Raw genomic sequence first — 18,551 nt, forward strand, 5'->3', positions numbered from 1 at the left:
CCCAGCGGGTACGATCTGCTGTTTCACACTTCCCTGAACTGTGTGCGTAAAGCATGACACCCCCAAGCCCTGTGGCACGTGTGCTGTAAGCCGACAGCTGGGTGTGCAGGAGAGCAAAGGGCATCTTGTCACATAAGCCTCATCTCATTCCCTTTGGCCAAATCTCTCCCAGCCAGAGGGCTGCTTGGAAAAATGACTGTCATGGCACCAGGGAACTGTGCTTTGTAGAAACATGATCAATTATTATTATTATCTTGTTATCGACAATTAGAAGGGAATGAATGAGCACTCCCACCCCCGACTGTTGGTGTGACTGCCTCTTCCCGGACACATGTGTGTCCACTGTTACTCAGTGTCTGTCAAGAAGCTGACACCACAGCTGCCTCGATCTTGAGCGGTGGTTTCCTCTGAGAAGGGCTCTCTCCCCTGCGGTCAAAAGCTCTCTTTGAGTAATTTAAGGCCTGTTTGTTTATTAACAAAAAATGAGGGGAAGGAGAGAGTCAGACACCTTGCAGGAGCCAGTTCATCTTCTGGTCCTTTGTGCAGTGGGAAGGGCCTGAGGCGGCCAGGCCCTGGGACTCTCCTTCCCCCTCCCCTCCGCTCCTCGAAGCAGGCCCTCCTTCACCCAGGGATTTGTCCTGTCACACTTCACTCTATTATTTGATTTGCAGGAGGAGGGAACACCTGTAGACCACCACTCAGGTGGGGCACAGGGGCCACTTTGTTAATTGGTGTCCAATGTCTCACCTGCTCTAATGGCCATGCCAGGTGTGGCATCCCTGTTTCTAATGGCGATGCCAGGTGTGGTACACCTGCTCTAATGGCCATGCCAGGTGCGATGGCCCTGCTTCTAATGGCCAGGTCCAGCAGAGCCCATTTCTTCCTTATCGACCTATTGGACTCTGGTCTGCTTGGCCAGGGATGACAGGCCCTTGTCAGCTGGTCAGGTGTGGTGCTGGGAGAGCTCATGCATGACTGGAAGGGCGCCCGGCCAGCACCAGGTCAAAATTTGACCTAGTTGGCAGTGATCTGATGACCACACACTTTGAGTTCTCATTCTTCAACCTTGATGTCAGCAACGTGTACAAAGGACGACCTGTCTGGTCTTGGCGACCACAAGCATCAGGTTGTATCGTGAGGCTTTCACCAGCGTCTGCAGTTGAAGGAGCTGCATCTCTAGAGGATGCTTGACAACCTCAAGGGCGAGCACACGAGCCTGGTACTTACTGCTCTTCCTGGAGCTCCAACCGGACCCATCTGTCCCACGGGCCCAGGGCGGCCGGGAGGCCCCTAAGGACAGGCAACCAGAGAAGCCTGTTAGCAGAGGCAGACCGGGGCGTGGAGCCCGGAGTTCTTCAACTTTCGCTCCGTCTATTGTCTAATAAAGAGAACGCTTACCTGGAAACCAACCAGGCCGGGCACTCCAGCTTCCCCCTAAGTAAGAAGAAATAGTTTTAAGAATTTTAGCTTTTAGGCATCTGTAGGTTTAGTGACATTTTATTGCAATGTTGGAAATAAGCATATAAAGTGTATCTGCCGTCTCAGGACTTGGTGATGTTAATCACCCAGGTATCTGGGGTGTTGTGAATGTGGGACGAGTGTGCCCACAGTTACTGTAAGATTGAAAACAGCCTGGAGGGCAATAAGAGAATTTCAAATCAGTCGTGATCCTGGGCTATTCCATCCCTCTCTGCATCCCTCCACTTCAGAGCTCACTTGGAAATTAACTTTGTTAATCGCGAATTTACACTGGGGCGCTTGGTCACACCCCACCTCTACCGACTTACCCTGTATCTGTCGCGGTCCTCACTAGACAGAGCGTAGGGCTCGCCTTTCTGCCCTTTGGGTCCTTGGGGCCCCTAAATTAGCACATATCATAGGAAGAAAAACGAAGAAAACAGTCCATTAGCATTCAGTGCAACGACTGTTATTTGGATGATTACATGTTGCCTTTTATAGGCAATGTCTAGCTCTCCTCACGGCCAATTCCGGTTATTCTGAACACCAATCTCTACCTTAACCACAAGGGTGAGAGTTTTACTTTCATTTTTACCCGATAGCATCTTTCTTACAGTTAAAATGGAAATACTCTATAGGATTTAAATTACTTTCAGAAACCCAAGTGAAGTTTCAGTAAACAAATCCTTTCCTCTACCACCCCGTTCCTTTTCTTTGTAAAAATACCATTCTGTGTCTTCTTTGGCATTTGTGTACTAAAATATCAACACATTCACACTGAAGCACCATTTGTGGGAGAGATACTGGGTCATCCTTTAAAAATGGAATTGTGTCAAATATACACGATGTGTGAGTACGTACATACACATATACACGTGTTTTAATACCTACATATAAAATCAATATTTTAAAGTGATGGCTATATTTATTGATAATGAAAGCTATGATATTAGAATAGAATAGAATGCAATGTAGCTTATGGAAAAGTTGAATCACATGAAAAAGAAACAGCCAGTGGAGGAGGAGCTGGAAGGCAGAGGTGTGAGTGTGACCAGAAATCCATCAGCCTCGGGGAAACGCAATGACGGGTGTTATGACTGCCCTTCCCTCACCTTAAAATGTTTTTTTTAAATAAAAAGTTTTGCCAAAAAATGTTAGTTTAACCCTGAATTTGCAATATACTGGTGGTAAGAGGGTAGCAACAGAATGCCGAAAAATATTTCAAGATTCTTTGCAAAGACCCTAGAAATTAAATGAAGCCACAAAATAGATCATTATATGGAAGTTCTTCCATTACGAAAAATAAAGTCTATCTTGCATATCCCGGAGAAAGTCATTGTTCTTTCATGTCACAAAGGATGTTAGAATCTAATAAAGATGATGACTAATAGAGAATTTTGTCAAGGTTTAAGCTTTTTAAAATTTTAGTTCCACGATTCCGCTATTATTCACTGTTATTTGAATCGGAGCATGGGAGAAAATGAAGAAACACTTAGGAGGCTGCAGAAGTGAACCACATAAGCCAAACCCATTACTTTCTACCTAACGCTTAAAGAAGGAATCGGAACATGGAGTTATCTGAATGCAGGAACAGCACGCCTAGGTATCATCAAGCCAGCCTCAGCAGGGGAGGTGTGCTTTATCCTGACCGCTAACCAAGGGTGGGGAGCCACGGTTCCCCGGGGTGTAAAGACAGGCCTGGCATGGGCTCCCGCCCCCCATCACCGTCCTGTGAGCAGGAGGCAGCTCACCCTCTTCTGAGAGCTTTGCTAAGACAGTTTCTCAAAGGCATCCTCTGCGGGGCCTCCTGAAAGCGAGACCTTTCACGCATTTCCACCACGCAGATTCCAGAGCCGACCCGTGGAATAGCCCGAGCGGTTCCCATACTCACAGCGGGGCCGAGGAAGCCGCCAGGGCCGCTGGGTCCCGGGTAGCCTGCGTCACCCACTGTCCCGTTGCAGCCGTCGTAGCCAGGTGGTCCTCTGGGCCCGCCTTGGCCAGGATGTCCCTGGAAACAGACAAGCGAGTGAGTCTTCAGCCCGCAGGGGTTTAGTTTTCATGTAACTGTGATGTAACAGCTTAAAATCTTCTCAGAAGAGATGTCCCTGGCATGAATCCAAGCGCCAAGACAACTCAAAATGAACCAATGAATAAATGAAGAACTAAGTCATCCAGGGCACACAGGTGTCCTTCTCAGCAGCAGAGGGGCCTGAACAACAGAGTTCTGTTTGCCACGGGGTTTGGTCAGATGTCAACCATCTTGGGGTTTCTGCTGCTTTGCTTCCTTGGGCGACAGGGAGGGCTGTTTTAGCAGGAACAGAAAAGGGTAGGTTGAAAAATTCTAGAAAACACTCTAGAAGCACATGCTGCTCGGGGATAGCAAGGGTCAGCTGTGCCCAACCGAATTCTAGATGGCGCTGGACAGACCCACGTCCTAAACGGGCGAGAGTCACACCTGCAGAGGGACTTCATCAATGGGTAAGAGTCACACCTGCAGAGGGATCTCATCAGTGACTTAGCGGCAGGTAGAAGAACTGAGTTCCTTACTGACTTTCTTCAATAAGTCGATGGACTTATTGTCGTCTTCAGGAACATGACTTTTTAGATTTTAAACATGAATAGAAAGCAAGTCAGGTGTTCTGGGATGCCAGGTGGGGGAAGGAAGGCAATGCGCTCACACGTGTCTTTCGTGTAACTCGGGGTCAGGCTAGGTCTCTGGGCATCTCAGCCGCATGAATCTCGTTCTGGAGACATGCAGGGGTCAGGTTAATACTCTACAGTTTATGGATTACGAGACCAGAGCCTGTTTTGCTGTTTCTTTACACAATAGATGTTTAGATATGTGATTTCTTATTGTACAATTTCTTTAAAATTTTGGTTTTCTTGATAACAGACCAAATATATATTCCAGAGTGATTTTTGAGGCCAGTGGGCTGTCTTTTAGGTTTACCTTGAGAAATTTGGAACGTTTCAAAGGAAATGAACAAGCCCTACACAGAGCGCCTGTACCCTGAATGATATTAAGAAATACAATAAGAGAAATAGAATTTTTCTTTTGTTTGCACATTTCTTTGCTTCCGACGTTCAGGGCCATTGCTTTCACTGGTGCCATCAGATAAGAGATCCAGTAGACTTTTCAGTCAACCCTCTGGTGGGTCAGAGAAACCCTGACTGTCCCTGTAAATCACGAGACACAATCTCTCTGGTATTGGAGAGCCAGCAGCATTTTGGTCTTCGACGTAAAGGCCTCTTTTTTAGGGGCCTCTAGAAGCTGACCTTCAAATTCAGAAATCAAGCTCTGCAGGTGTTCTCCTCATGACGGTCAGGATTCCGTGATGCTTTCATTAAAATGTACCACTGAGTTCCTTACTCTCCTCCTGAATTACCCGTCTGCTGTTGGTCTTTCTGATTCGCTTAGAATCGATCTAAGTCATTTGAAATTGCACGCCAATCTGGTCTTAGTTTGAAATTGTCCTTCAAAGAAAAATTTCAATTCTGTTGAGCTAAATGTCCCTCTTGTGTTCAACATCTAATTAGGTCCATTTCTGTACGATACAATTCTTAGATTTACTGCACATCATTTTCTATATTCGACTTCTAAACAGTTAAAACTGTCAGGTTCTTCAAACTCTGCGTTCATTAGGTGCTTATATACCACAAGTGGCATTTACATTAACTTACTGTGGAGCATCTATCAGACTTCGGCAGTTAAGGAGACTGTCTTTAGCAGCCCTGACATTCTGTAGAAAATGACCCGTTATCTGTACACCATGATCATCCCTCCATATGATGACTATTTCCTCCCTAATTTGCAAAATATTTGCTTCTGATATTAAATGAGTATGAAGTGGAAAAACGAATGAAAACACGATACAGATTAGTTACAATATTTTCCCATAATGTCACTCCATTTAAAGCTCAGACTTCTACTTCCAGAAGACCACACTGAGGAATGATCCAAAGAGTCCAAAAATGTAGGTTAAAAATGGGCGATTTCGTTTGAGGCAGTTGGTAGGAAAATACTTTTGTTATTTGTTTAACCCTTGAAATCTGCGGATTCTTCAACTCTGCCAATTTCTCAAGATTCTGACTCATGTGAGAGTTATTTCCTTATTTGCTCACAGCTGTGTGTTGTCACTGATGTGTGTCTGAGCCCTCACTGAGGTGACACTGAGGATCACCAGCCATGTAGGTCTCACGTCTCGGCGAGTGTGGCTTCCTTTCTTTAGCTCCGCCTCCTGCTGCAAAAGTCTCCTTGAAGGCGGAGCTAAAGATCTGAAGGAAAAGCATGAATCCCCTGTGACTGCTGTCCACTCATGCCCTCTCCCTTTTCTCCTGCGATGGAGCAGCCCCACTTGTGTAGCCTGAGGGGTTGAGGATTCTCTCTCCCTGTGTGTGTGTGTGTGTGTGTGTGTGTGTGTGTGCGCACACATGCGTGTACGAGCATGGTGATAGACAACATGTGTGTAGGGTAAGGGCGCAGACATCTGCGTGTGTGTGAAGTTCCAGTGGCAGATGTCCTTAAACTTCAGCGGTCGAGGGATGGGGCAGGTCTAAACGTGCGATAAACACATTTATCCCGGAGGCTGGGATCCGCAGGAAGCCGGCCCTGGGAAATCTGCTCCTGGGTCCCGTGAAGAAGGCTGTGAGTCAGGCTGCTTTGTTTATTTTCTTATGCCACAAGATGTAAAGTAAACTAGGTTAGAGAAACACATTTGATTGCATTTTGAGATTTTCTCATGGACAAAGCATGCCTTTCGTCTTCTCATTTATGTGCAGTAACTACCAAGAATTTGAGAAGCTGCACAAGTTTCAGGACAGCCCCGCTCTTGGCTGGACTGCTTTATATTCAGGTGGTTCTGGAGTTCAAACAAAACGTTCAGCCTGGCTCTTTATAGCACGTCTGCGCAACACTGCCGCTTTTTACTACAAAGCAGTGTCCAGTTTTAGCAAAGTAGCCTCAATTCTGAAGCCAAGTCCAGAAGGACGTTTACAAAGCAAACAATCTGTCCAATATTTGACTGGATTCCACGAGAAAAAAATATGCACATGTAGCCCCATAAGTTTTTTGTTATAAACAAGAAAGGGGGACTAGTGAGACATGTGTCTGTAAGTCATAAACGTATTGTTTTGCACGTGTACAGTGTTTTAAAATTCTAATCTTATGAAAAACTTACGGGAATTCCGTCGGCACCAGGAAATCCAGAAACGCCTCTGGCTCCCTGTAAAGAAGGCAAACAGACTTAATGATGGCCAAGACGCCTCCACCCTTCAAACAGCGAGAGAAATACTGACAGTTACTGTACGTACCACATCTCCCTTCGGTCCTGTGATCCCGGGAGCCCCCCTTTCACCCTTGTCACCTTTGCGGCCTTGCAGTCCTGGGAACCCTTGTAACCCGGGGGGCCCGGTGTATCCCTGCGGGCCCACTGGCCCTGGCTGGCCCTGTAGAAACAACACACGTTCAGTTTCCACAATTCACAACCATGCATGAGCATTTTCAACCATGTTGCTTTTGAAGCTACACTCATCATTCTTAAAGAGCTATAATCTTCAGAGAACATTACATGCGAACCACCACCTTCTGCCACGAGAACCACAAAGCGATTCCTGGCTAAGAAAGAAACCACAGAGTTCAAAGGGAAAAACATTAAATGTGAGAAAAAAATGATCCTGAATTACTAAAGTGATGTTATTGTGAAATGCTAATATTGGGTTGGGATGAAAGAATAAACTTACTTGGCTTTTAAAAAAAAAGTCCTTTCAGTATAAAAGAAAGTGTCAAACAAATTTCTAAGATTTTCTCTCTATCTCAGTATAATGCATACAATAGGTATGGAAATGGAACTGGCATCCAGCTATCAAAGTGGTCCCCGATTGTTTAAGTGATTAGAGAATCTCTCCTTCTGTTCACACACACACGCACACAGAGAAAAAAAGAAAAGGTTTCCGAAATATATAAAATGTACGTCCGTATTCATTAGGATGGCTATTATTTAAAAAAAAAAAAAGACAAAATTACATGTTGGCCAGGATGTGGAGAAACTGGAACCCTTAGTGCTCTGTTGGTGGGAATGTAGGTCATTGTGGAAAAGAGCATGGTGGTTCCTCAAAAAATTAAACAGAGAATTACTTTGTGACCCAGCAATTCCACTTCTGGGATAATACTCAAAAGAATCGACAGCAAAGACTTGAACAGATATTTCTACACCCATGTTCACTGCAGCATTTTCCACAATTGCCAAAAGGTGGAAGCAAAGTATCCACTGATGGATGATGGATAAACACAATGTGGTCTATTCACACAATGGACCTTTATTCACTTTAAAAAGGAGGGAAATTCTGACACAGGCTACAACATGGATGAACCCTGAGGACATTACACTGAGTGAAATGAGCCACAAAGGGACAAATCCTGTCTGATTCCACCAACATGAGGTCCCTAGAGGAGTCACATTCATAGAGAAGAAAGTACAATACAGGCGACTAGGGGCTGGGGGAGGGGAAAGGGCAGTTAGAGTTTTATCGGGACAGAGTTTCAGTTTTGAAAGATGCAAAAGTTCTGGAGATGATGGTGATAATGTTTGCACAAAATGTGAACGCGCTTAATGCCATCAAACTGTACAAAAATGATTAAGATGGTAAATTTTATGTTACGCATGTTTTGCCACAATCAAAATAAAAAGATTAAAAAGGGGGTTCTAGCTCTCTTATCATTGGAACTAATTTATGCATTAGTTATATATTAATATTTTTTGTTAAATTAATTGACTTTATTTTTTAGAGCAGTTTTAGGTTTACAGAAAAATTAAGCAGAAACTACAGAGTGCCCAAATACCCCTTTGCTCCTCCAATTACCTCCCATTCCCTCACAGTTTCCTCTATTATTGACAACTTGCATTCGTGTGGTAAATTTATCACAACTGATGAACCAATATGTTATTAACTAAAGTCCAAGATTTGTAATAGGGTACAATTTTTGTATTGTACATTTTATGGATTTTGATGACAGTATAATGGTGTGTATCCAACATAACAGTATCATAAACAATAGTTTCACGACCATAAAAATCTCCTGTGCTTATGCAATACTGTTATATTTTAATGAACCTCCCAGGTTAGCCCAAATTAAAAAAAATCCCCTACCAACTAACTCTGGCTTGATTCCTCCTTAAACGAGTGAGTCTGCTGTTTATTCATCACGCACAGCCTTTCTCTGCCAAGGCCCATTTGCTCTCACACTTCAAATGCTGGTCTTGCCTTTAGATTAAGGGGCTTCTGAGTCAGTATTTCTAGTCTTCTCTTTCATTGCCTGTAAAGAACCTTTCTTATATAAACTGTGCAGCTAAGACGTTTGTCTGTCTTTGCAGAATGTTTATAATCTGTCCTTAACGTCACACACCACTGAGAGGAAGCGAGTGATTTCAGATGCAGCGTGAGGTGTGGCCTTCATGTCACAGACAGAATCGGAGGGAAGGGCGTGGGGAGAGACCCTGCCTCTGAATGTCATTATCATCCCCACGCTGCCCCTCCCTTTAGATGTTGGACCCCAGGCATGGAGGGAGCAGTAAAGAAGTGTCTTCGGGGTGGAGGATACAGATGGAGATTAAGATCCCGCTTGACGGCTGAGACCTGCCCCAAAGCTTGGGCCCCCTGCCTCCTCAGACAAAGGGGAATTTGGGGCTCTCTCAGGGCCAGGTCAGCGTTTTAGGGATGGTAGGTTCTCTGCTCTCCCCGCACGAGTTCCAGAGAGGCCAGTCGGTGCAGAAACCAGTGGATGCTCTCCTGGGGTAGCCTGACCACACGCATCGTGTGTCATGGCAAAGCCAGCGTATTTGAATCTTTGGAGAACGTGAAAAAAGTGGTTAGGAGGATTGTGGTACAAGACGGGTAGCCCTGACCTTGGACACATGACATCCCAGGGTCATCCTTTTCTAAGGTCTTGGTATGCTACATTTGTTGGAAGTTTGGGGATAAACATGCTTTGATTCAGATTTTTATGGCTCTTCCTCAGCTGTGCTCATTTCTGTGTTGTTTGTGACTGCAGACCAGGCCTCTAAGCCTCAGAATTCCCCTAACTATTGGAGGCCCCTAGTTTGTTAGTGTTTACAGGGAGCAGCCTTTGGGGGATAAAATGTTCCTCATTAGTACTGTCATTTTTATTGCCCATAATCTACATCTCTTCCAGGGGATGACTGTCTAGAGCCAACTAAGAGGGACCGTCTCCCATTAACCCAAGTGGAATTACGTGCGTCTTACTGAGGAAAAGCCTCACCTTGTCTCGAGTTCATTAACCTTTCCTGATTCCCTTTGATGGGGAGAGTGACTAATGACATCATGGTCTCATTTTCCTCCCATTGTCAGTAAACTTCTTTTTAACTTTTGTTTCTTGGATGGGAAGTCTGACTTTGGGAATAAAACTCTAGCCTTTCCTTTTCTGGAACACGCTCTCACTTTTTTCTTTTTATGGAGGTGAAATTCCCATACCACAAAACTACCCATTTTAAAGTGGCTTCAGGTATATTCACAATGTCCTCTATCTGTCACCTCTATCTAGCTCCAAAATACTTTCATCACCCCAAAGGAAATCCCATACCCACTACCATCATTCTCATCCCCCTAACCTCCAGCCTCTGGTAACCACCCATCTGCTTTCGGTTTCTATGGGATTTACCCATTCTGGATATTTCATATGAATGGAATCATATGTATGATATATGACCTTCTGTGCCTGGCTTCTTAACATAATGTTTTTGAGGTTCATCCATGTCGTAGCACGTGTCGGTACTTTATCCACGTTTATGGCTGAATAAGATTCCACGGTGCGGATAAACCAGTTGGTTTGTTGTGGACGGCGCTGCTACGAACATGCACGCACCGCTGTCTGCTTCAGTCCCTGCTTTCAGCTCTTTTGGGTCTATACTTCGGAGTGGTATGGCTGGATCACACGGTAACTTTGTTTAACTGTCTGAGGGAGAGAGTGCCACACTGTTTTCTACAGCGGCTGCCCCATTGTACATTCCCACCTGCAATGCGTGAGGGTCCTAAATTTCCCTACCTTCCCACCAACACTTGTTATTTTCCATTAAAAATATATATAGCCTAGAGGGTGTGAAAATGGTGTCATTCTGAAGAGCTCATCTTGAGCTTCTGAAAGATGAAACATTTCACAAAATCCCCTCCAGCTTCGGCTCTAGGGAGAAGCCAGGAAGAGCCTGGAGGGAATCTGAATTATTCCCTCGTCCTCCAGGACTGGTCCCTCAGTCTTGCTCTCAGTGCAAATCCTGCGTTGCTGGGACTAAAAGGACCTTTATGTCAAGGTCTGAGGACCTTGGTATGCATGCTTTGGTCATCAGGGATGAGATTTCCCCTAGGATATCCTGCCCACCAGGGCATCTAGGGTGTTTGCAAAGAGCAGCTGGAATGATTAGTAACAAAAAGGATTTTCCTCTGTACTAATCATCATCCTTATCGACTTCCAGCCTCAGACAAAAAGTCCCGATCGGAAAAGTTATTTCCATCTCTTCCTCTCTTTTTGTAATAAGTGATGTTAAAAATAAAAATTACCCCAGAAAGAGTAGGACTGTAGCTTAACTGTCTTTGCATAAATTCCTAAAGCTCCTAAAATTCCTGCAATATACTTGACAAAAGTATTTCCACAAAATACTTCTCAAAAGCCAGCAGACATTTGGAAAGGAGCTGTAAGCCCATGTGCTCTGCCCCCCGCCCACAGAGAACTTGATTCGTATAGATGTATCACTTCCTAGGAAACGGGATAATGAGAGGATCCTGTACTCCTGTATCTTCTGGGATGAAGCGCTACGAAAGGGTTCAAAAAACGGTTTCTCTCATTTTTACCCCCAGGACAAGTGCATGAAGTAGGTATCGCCCCTGCTTGAGAGGGGAGCCAACCGGGGTCTGGAGGGTTAGGGTTAGGGATGACTGATGCATTTAGGTCTGGGCCCGGGTGGAGTCCATCTTCCACGCCACCCTTGCTGCTCGAGTCGAGGTCCATGAGCTGCATCAGCGCCACCTGGGAACTTGCGGGAGATGCCGATTCTCAGGCCCACCCAGCCCTCCCGGGGCGGCACTGACCATGATCCCAGGTGGGTTCTTTGCACAGTGAAGTCTGAGAATCCCTGCACGACCCCACCCACCCTCCTTCCCCTCCTGAAGTTTTCATGGAAGGAGGCAGGTATGTCTTCATAAGAAAACTCTTTTAAGCATGAGGTTGCATCTCAGAAGAGAGGTCGGGCTTCCTGAGCTGGGCAGAGGAAAATCTAATAGCTATGTTTGTTGAAGACTATTTCTAACAAAGTTTTTTTGGTGTCATGCTTCAGTGCTATTGCAAGAAGGAACCAACTTTGGCCACTGTTTGGATGGAGGGGTGCACACGGCCTCTCCCTTTTGGACATCACTCCTGGAGGATGTGTGGGACGTCCAGGGTTAGTTTTGGAAGCCGGAGTCTGGACGGGCTGAGATTATGAGTCCAGGCTTGAGCGCACATTGCTTAAATACCGCTACTGTGGAGGGAATGCACTTCAAGTCCCGAGACACTTACTAAGCTTTCATGAACTTGGAATTTTCACTTCTGAGAAAAGGGGCAAAATAGATCTGTGCACATGCTGAAGACCTCTGCAGCTTCAGCCCCTAAAATAAAGGTAGAAGATGGATATGACCAATCAAGGCCCCGAGAAATCACACCTCACGTGCAGACAACCCCAAGGAGGTGCCCGCTGCCATCCAGCTTACTAGCCTTAACACCCCCACTGGGAAAGGGAGTAAAAAGGGGAATGATAAAGAGAAACGTTTCCAAGGATCAATCCTGCTTCACTGCACATCAGGATTTTTAATCTATGGTACAGTACTTTCCTGGTAGAATAAGAATAAGCTTTTCATGCCTTCCTGGCCAACATCTGAATAGTAGGAAATCCCTTCTCCTTCCTAAGTGTACTCTTCCTGTCTCGCCTTTTATGGGCTCCGGGCGCTCCTCCAGACACCCACATCCTCTCCATCCCCTGGCGGCCCCTCCCCTCCTCGGCCTTCCCGGCCCTTCCTTCCAATGCTGTGGTTCTCTGTGACCTTCAGGGGATTCCAGACCAAGTCCCAGCTCATTCCGTGAGCTGTTCACACACATGTGAGAACATACCAAATGGCCCAAAAGGCTGAAAGGACCTTTTTTTAGGATTCAGGAAAATAATCTGTTCGTCTAAATTTTAGAATCAGTCACCTTTCTTAGGGATGATCATTAGCATTGGTGAGCAATTTCTGATCACCTGGCAGAGTGAAGTCACTCCCTCTTCCAAGCTAATGATAATGTGAAGGTTAGTACTGAACTGTATATTACATATATAATAACTATCAGTAAATATGGCCAACTGCCTACTCCAGGCAAAACAGACAGAGCTGATGTGAACTCTGCCACCTTTTCCCTTAGCTTCTTATTAATATATAACAAAACATCAGTCCTGCCCTGGGTGCTCTTCCAAATAACAGATTTCACTTATTCCTCAATAAGAATTATACGGCCTCCTGGGATTCCTGCTGTCCTGCTCTCCAAAATTATCTGACACAGATTGTAGGGCGAGTGTTGATAGAAGGGGAACAACATCCATATGTAAAGAAACAATCCTTGACCCTCACCTGGCTCCACAGACAAACATTTATCAGTCAAAATGGAATGCAGACCTAAATGTAAAGGCTAAGACTGTAATACTTCTAGAAGAAAGCATAGGGAAGAATTTTTGTGACTGGATTAGGCAAAGGTTGCTTTGATAAGACATGAAAATCACAAGCCATAAGAGACAAAAAGTTGATAAGATTAAAACATTTGATCCTCAAAAGATACCATTTAAAATAGAAAGCAGGCCACACGCTGAGAGGGAAATAGTCACAAGACACATACACAGAATATAGAAAGAGTGCCCAGAAATCAATAATAAGGAAAAGAACAACCTGATTGAAAAAACAGGTAAAAGATCTGAACAGACTCTTCAACACAGAAGAGGTACAGATGGAAAACAGGCATGTGAAAGGGGTTAAACACCATTGGTCATCAGGGAAAGGCAAATTAAATCCAGAAGAAGGTGTAGCTGTGGCTGCTGGAATGCCTGACACACCCACACAGAGAAAACTGGCAACGCCAAGTGCTGCAAAGGATGCGGAGAAGCCGAAGTCTCATCACTGCTGGGGACACAGACCCGAGCGGCTAAAGCCAAACACACACTTACTAGAAGACCTTTAGGCAATGGTTCCCAGTGGTTCAACTTATTTCAGCTGAAAAATGGAAACAACCTGAGTCTCCATCAGTGGATAAACAAACCACGACCCATTCACGAAATGGAATTCTACTTAGCAACAAAAAAAGAAGCCATCCACCGTGCACGACGGTGAGGATGAATCTAAAAGGCACTGCAGTCAGTGGAGGATGCAGACACAAAGGCTGTGTTCTGTTCGTCCTGATTATGCGGTACTGTGCTATTATCCCATTTAGGTGACACTCTAGAGACAGAAAGCAGAGAATTGAGTGCCAGGCCTGGGGGCGGAGGGAGAGGACAGACTACAAAGGGCACAAGGAAACTCTGGGGTCGTGGACCTGTTTTATATCATGACGTTGGTGGTCGTTACATGGCTGGACATATTTGCCAATATTCACGGAATTGTATGTAAATTATACCTCAGTAAACTTGGCTTAAAAACAAACAGACAACAAAAAAGGGGTCTGGTGAAGGCCAAGATTAAGAAGACCATCTCTGAAGTTCACAGGCAGATTGCATAGGACCAAGTCCTTCTAGTACATTCTTACAAGTGAATTTATAAAATAGATATTATTTAGAAGTGGAAGAAGAGAGGATGCTTGTAAAATGACGTATTAAAAACATCTAGCAAGATGCTTTTTAAAAATGTCTGCCTGTGAAATGAAAAATACTGAAGAAACCAAGACGGAGCTTTCCTTGTGTGGAAGCTGGTCTATACGAGCGTGATCCTGGCAGGAATTAGGACCGTCCTGCCCACAGCCCACAGGACGGCAGGGGTGGAAGTGGGTCAGGACCAAACCAGATTCAGTAGCAAAAGATACACCTAGGAAGTCAAGGCTTCCATTACATGTGGCTTTCATAAAAAACAAAAACAGAGGGTGTCCCCTGTAATAAGATGCTATTGGGTAGTTTATCTGAAATGATTTGACTTGGAAAGATTCACATTTTAAAGCAAAGGAAAGATAGATTCTCTCTTGTTCTCCATCCATAGGACCAATAAGTCTGAAAACTGTTCCTTATTCTAAAAATAGGCAGCACATGGGCAGTCGAACACAATGGCTTTAGCCCAACACGAGGCTGAGGTTTTTAAAGTCTGGATGTGATCTGCCTTGGCACGGTTCGGAAAAGCTGGTTTTCTGGAAAGGCCTTCCATTGCCTCTGTGCTTTGTGGCAATAAGTACATTTCATTTGCCTAAAGACGAACCCTTGCCTAACAGACAGACTGGATTTCCTAAGCCTCTTGTTCTCCAAGAAGGGCGGAGGTGGGTGGTGCGGATGAGCTGAGGGCCGCAGGGAGCATAAATGGTGGCCAAGGAATGGGCTGGAAGAAGCCGATTCTGGGGCTCTGGTTGTCAAGCTCCCATACGTGTGAAACAATGAAACGCTCTTTCTAACTGAGCAGCTGACAGCATGGAAACAGTATCAACAACCAGAGTGTTGTCAAGTAGCCTTGACGTCATCATGAGTTATCACCCAGGGCGGCCCCAGGCTGTGCTTACATGACTAGAAAGTGACAGCTACAACAGGAGACGGCTCTGGAGTCACTGAGATAATAAGAATCCGACTCGGCCATAAAAAAGAACGAAATAACGCCATTTGCAGCAACGTGGATGGACCTAGAGACTGTCATACTGAGTGAAGTAAGTCAGACAGAGACAATACCATATGATATCGCTTGTGTGTGGAATCTAAAAAAAGGGTACAGATGAACTTATCTACAAAACAGAAATAGAGTTACAGATGTAGAAAACAAACTGATGGTTACCAAGGGGAAAGGGTGGGTGGGTGGGATAAATTGGGAGATTGGGATCGACATATACACACTACAATACATAAAATAGATAATAAGGACCTACTGTACAGCACAGGGAACTCCACTCAGTACTCTGTAATGACCTAGACGGGAAAAGACTCTAAAAAAGAGTGGATATACCTATATGTATAACTGATTCACTTTGCTGTACACCTGAAACTAACACAGCATTGTAAATCAACTCTACTCCCATAAAAATTAATTAAAAAAAAAGACGATTGGTAATGAAAACAGTTTGCAGCCAATATTTATGGGCTCAATTGTAGACTATTAATTTTCATGTGTGAGTTGCACATGCCAACCTCTCACTTGTTCTCTTAGGTTGTATTCTTAGGTCATTTCACGTGCGCAGTGGAGACTGTGTCGTGACACCCTGTCTCTGTCACCGCCCTGCGTCCAGGGACAGCCAGCAGCCAGGGAAACACAGCCTCCGGAGGGCAGAGTGAGCGGAAACACCGTGCCTGGCCTTCCAAACATCGGCCTCCCCGCCGAGATGATCCACCGGGCGGGCGGCCTTTGAGAGGGACCTCTTAGCATCCGTGGCACAGACCAGGAGCGGAACCAACAGTTCTATCTCCTTTCCATTTAGACTAAACACAGTCACACGAAAGAAAAATATTCTCGAGGCCGGCATTATATTAAGTTGGTCTGTTATGAAAAAAAAAATTGGCCAACAAAGGAAAAAAGATTAAGAGCCAGGGAGGGTTCCGACTTGGCTGGGCACAGGGCTCTTTTTCCTGGTCCTCTGCATTTGAAATGTTCCTGAAAAGGTCAAGTTCTAACTGGAGCTCCACCTTCTCCATCCTGAGAAAAGGTGTGACTACTTCTCCTCCTCCTTCCTTGGCTTTAATCTACTTTTCTGTTATTGTACGTTCATGAAAGTTATTTAGTTTTTCCATTTCCTCTTCCAGATTTCAAAACTTATTTTAAAATTTACATACAATGAAATCCACTTTTCTGGTGTGTAGTTCTGTGAGTTTGGACATACAGATGCTCCGAGTAGCATCAGCTCAAGTCGCTGGGCTACCCGCCCCCCCCTTGTGGTCAAGCCCCCTCCCCAACCTCTGTCCATCACTGGTCTTCCTCTAGTCTCATGGTCATGCCTCTTCCAGACGGTCACACACACGGAATCACTCGGTGTCACAACTCTGGCGTCAGCTTCTCTCACTCAGCATTTGAGATCTACCGCCCTGCTGTGTGTATCAACAGGGTGATCCCTTTTATCGTGGCGGAGTGCTCTGTTGTATCCCATCACCACGATGTTTATGCATTCACTCCCTGAAGGACATCTGAATCGTTTCCAGTGTTTGGTCAATGTGAATTGGGCTGCTAAAATCATTCACGTATGGCTTTTTTGTATGTGTGGACATGCTTTTGTAAATACCCAAGAATGAGAGCACTGGGCCTATGGTTAGAGTACATTTAACTTTAATAAAGCTGCAGGGGGCTTCCCTGGTGGCGCAGTGGTTGAGAATCCGCCTGCCAATGCAGGGGACACGGGTTCGAGCCCTGGTCCGGGAAGGTCCCACATGCCGCGGAGCAACTGAGCCCGTGCGCCACAACTACTGAGCCTGCGCTCTAGAGTCCGCGAGCCACAACTACTGAAGCCTGAGCACCGCAACTACTGAAGCCCGCACGCCTAGAGCCTGTGCTCCGCAACAAGAGAAGCCACCGCAATGAGAAGCCCGCGCACCGCAACGAAGAGTAGCCCCCGCTCGCCACAACTAGAGAAAGCCCGCGTGCAGCAACGAAGACCCAACGCAGCCAAAACAAAAAACTCCAGGGGGACCCAGTCACAGGAGAACGCCTGCACAATTAAAATAAATAAATAAATAAAAAATAAAGCTGCAGAACTGTTTTCCAGACTGGCTGCTCCATTTTGTGTTCCCACCAGCAATGCACCAGAGTTCCAGGTCCTTGTCGGCACTTGGTGTCGTCAGCTCGTTCCCTTAGCTGACCTGAGAGCTCTGCAGAGCTGACACGTTATGGTTTTAATCTCGCTCCTTCCATGTTACTGCTGACGCTGGATCCAGGGCAGGGTTCAGAGTTTCCACTTGTAGCACCATCCTTACCGCTTCTGGGACATCCCTCTGCAATGACAACTGGCGGTCCAGCCCCCTGTGAGCCCCTGTCACATGGTTTGCTCAGAGTCAACCGGGATCGTGACCACAACTTTGGTGCCTTTGCTCTTCTCCATGAAGACAAACCACCCACAGTCAACTTCTTTACAAATGTGAGTTCCGAGGGCCGGAGGGCCTGGGGCGGGGGGCGGGGACCAGTAGGAACGTGATATCAGGCCTGAAACGTGATCTCAGAGCAAAGGGCCTCAAAGGCAGGGACGAGAAGGGATGATCTCTGTGGGGCAAGCGTGTTACCTTGAACCACACTGAGGCAGGAAACAAGATAGTTAACAAATTTCTACTGTACAGAAACTAAACAGAAAATCAGCCCCAAAGTTTTTACCTATTGTATGGACTTCATTTTACTTTTGTAGAAGAATATTCTCTTCTCATACAGTGTTGTACAGTACGCATGCCTGTCTTTCTGGCACAGGAACACCAGCCTCTTCTTGAGCAAGATTCTCATAGGGAATAACAGTCATTTTAAATTAGACCAACGTTACGCCGCTTTTCAAATTTACATCTCTGCTTTTCACCATTGATAGCCTAGTACTTTCCCAGAGGCTTCATAAAATATCAGGTTTGGAAGGGACTTCAGGAAGCCCCTGGACCATGGGCATCCCCGGGAGCTCCTGGGATCATCCACTGAATCCCACCTGCATCTTAATAAGATCCCAGGTAACCGAGCGCTCCTCAGAGCTTGAGAAGATCACTCAGGAATGGCTCCTGTCCCAGGACTGGTCCTGGCTGGCCGCCCGAGCATCAGCTGGGGAGAGTCTGGCGCCTTAAGAATTTCTGGTCTAACAGCTTGGGAGTGGGAAGGGGTGGAGCCTGGGAATCTGTTTTTAACCAGCTCCCCAAGCAATTCCGATGCACAGTCAGGCTTCTCACATGGGACAGATA

General features: G+C 45.6%; 1 protein-coding gene across 1 annotated transcript in view; it reads right to left on the reverse strand.

The window, feature by feature from the left end:
• COL4A2 (collagen type IV alpha 2 chain) overlaps window positions 1-18,551 on the reverse strand; it is a 176,165-nt gene that overhangs the window by 54,423 nt on the left and 103,191 nt on the right. The window contains exons 5-10 of the mRNA XM_061171040.1: window positions 6,769-6,903; window positions 6,636-6,680; window positions 3,350-3,466; window positions 1,788-1,859; window positions 1,399-1,434; window positions 1,228-1,290 (exon numbers count right to left, since the gene is read on the reverse strand). Of these exons, the coding sequence (XP_061027023.1) occupies window positions 1,228-1,290; window positions 1,399-1,434; window positions 1,788-1,859; window positions 3,350-3,466; window positions 6,636-6,680; window positions 6,769-6,903 (468 nt within the window). The remainder of the gene's footprint in view (window positions 1-1,227; window positions 1,291-1,398; window positions 1,435-1,787; window positions 1,860-3,349; window positions 3,467-6,635; window positions 6,681-6,768; window positions 6,904-18,551) is intronic.

This window comes from Eubalaena glacialis, chromosome 16 (assembly GCF_028564815.1).
Source record: "Eubalaena glacialis isolate mEubGla1 chromosome 16, mEubGla1.1.hap2.+ XY, whole genome shotgun sequence".
In the NCBI taxonomy this organism is placed as follows: Eukaryota; Metazoa; Chordata; class Mammalia; order Artiodactyla; family Balaenidae; genus Eubalaena; species Eubalaena glacialis.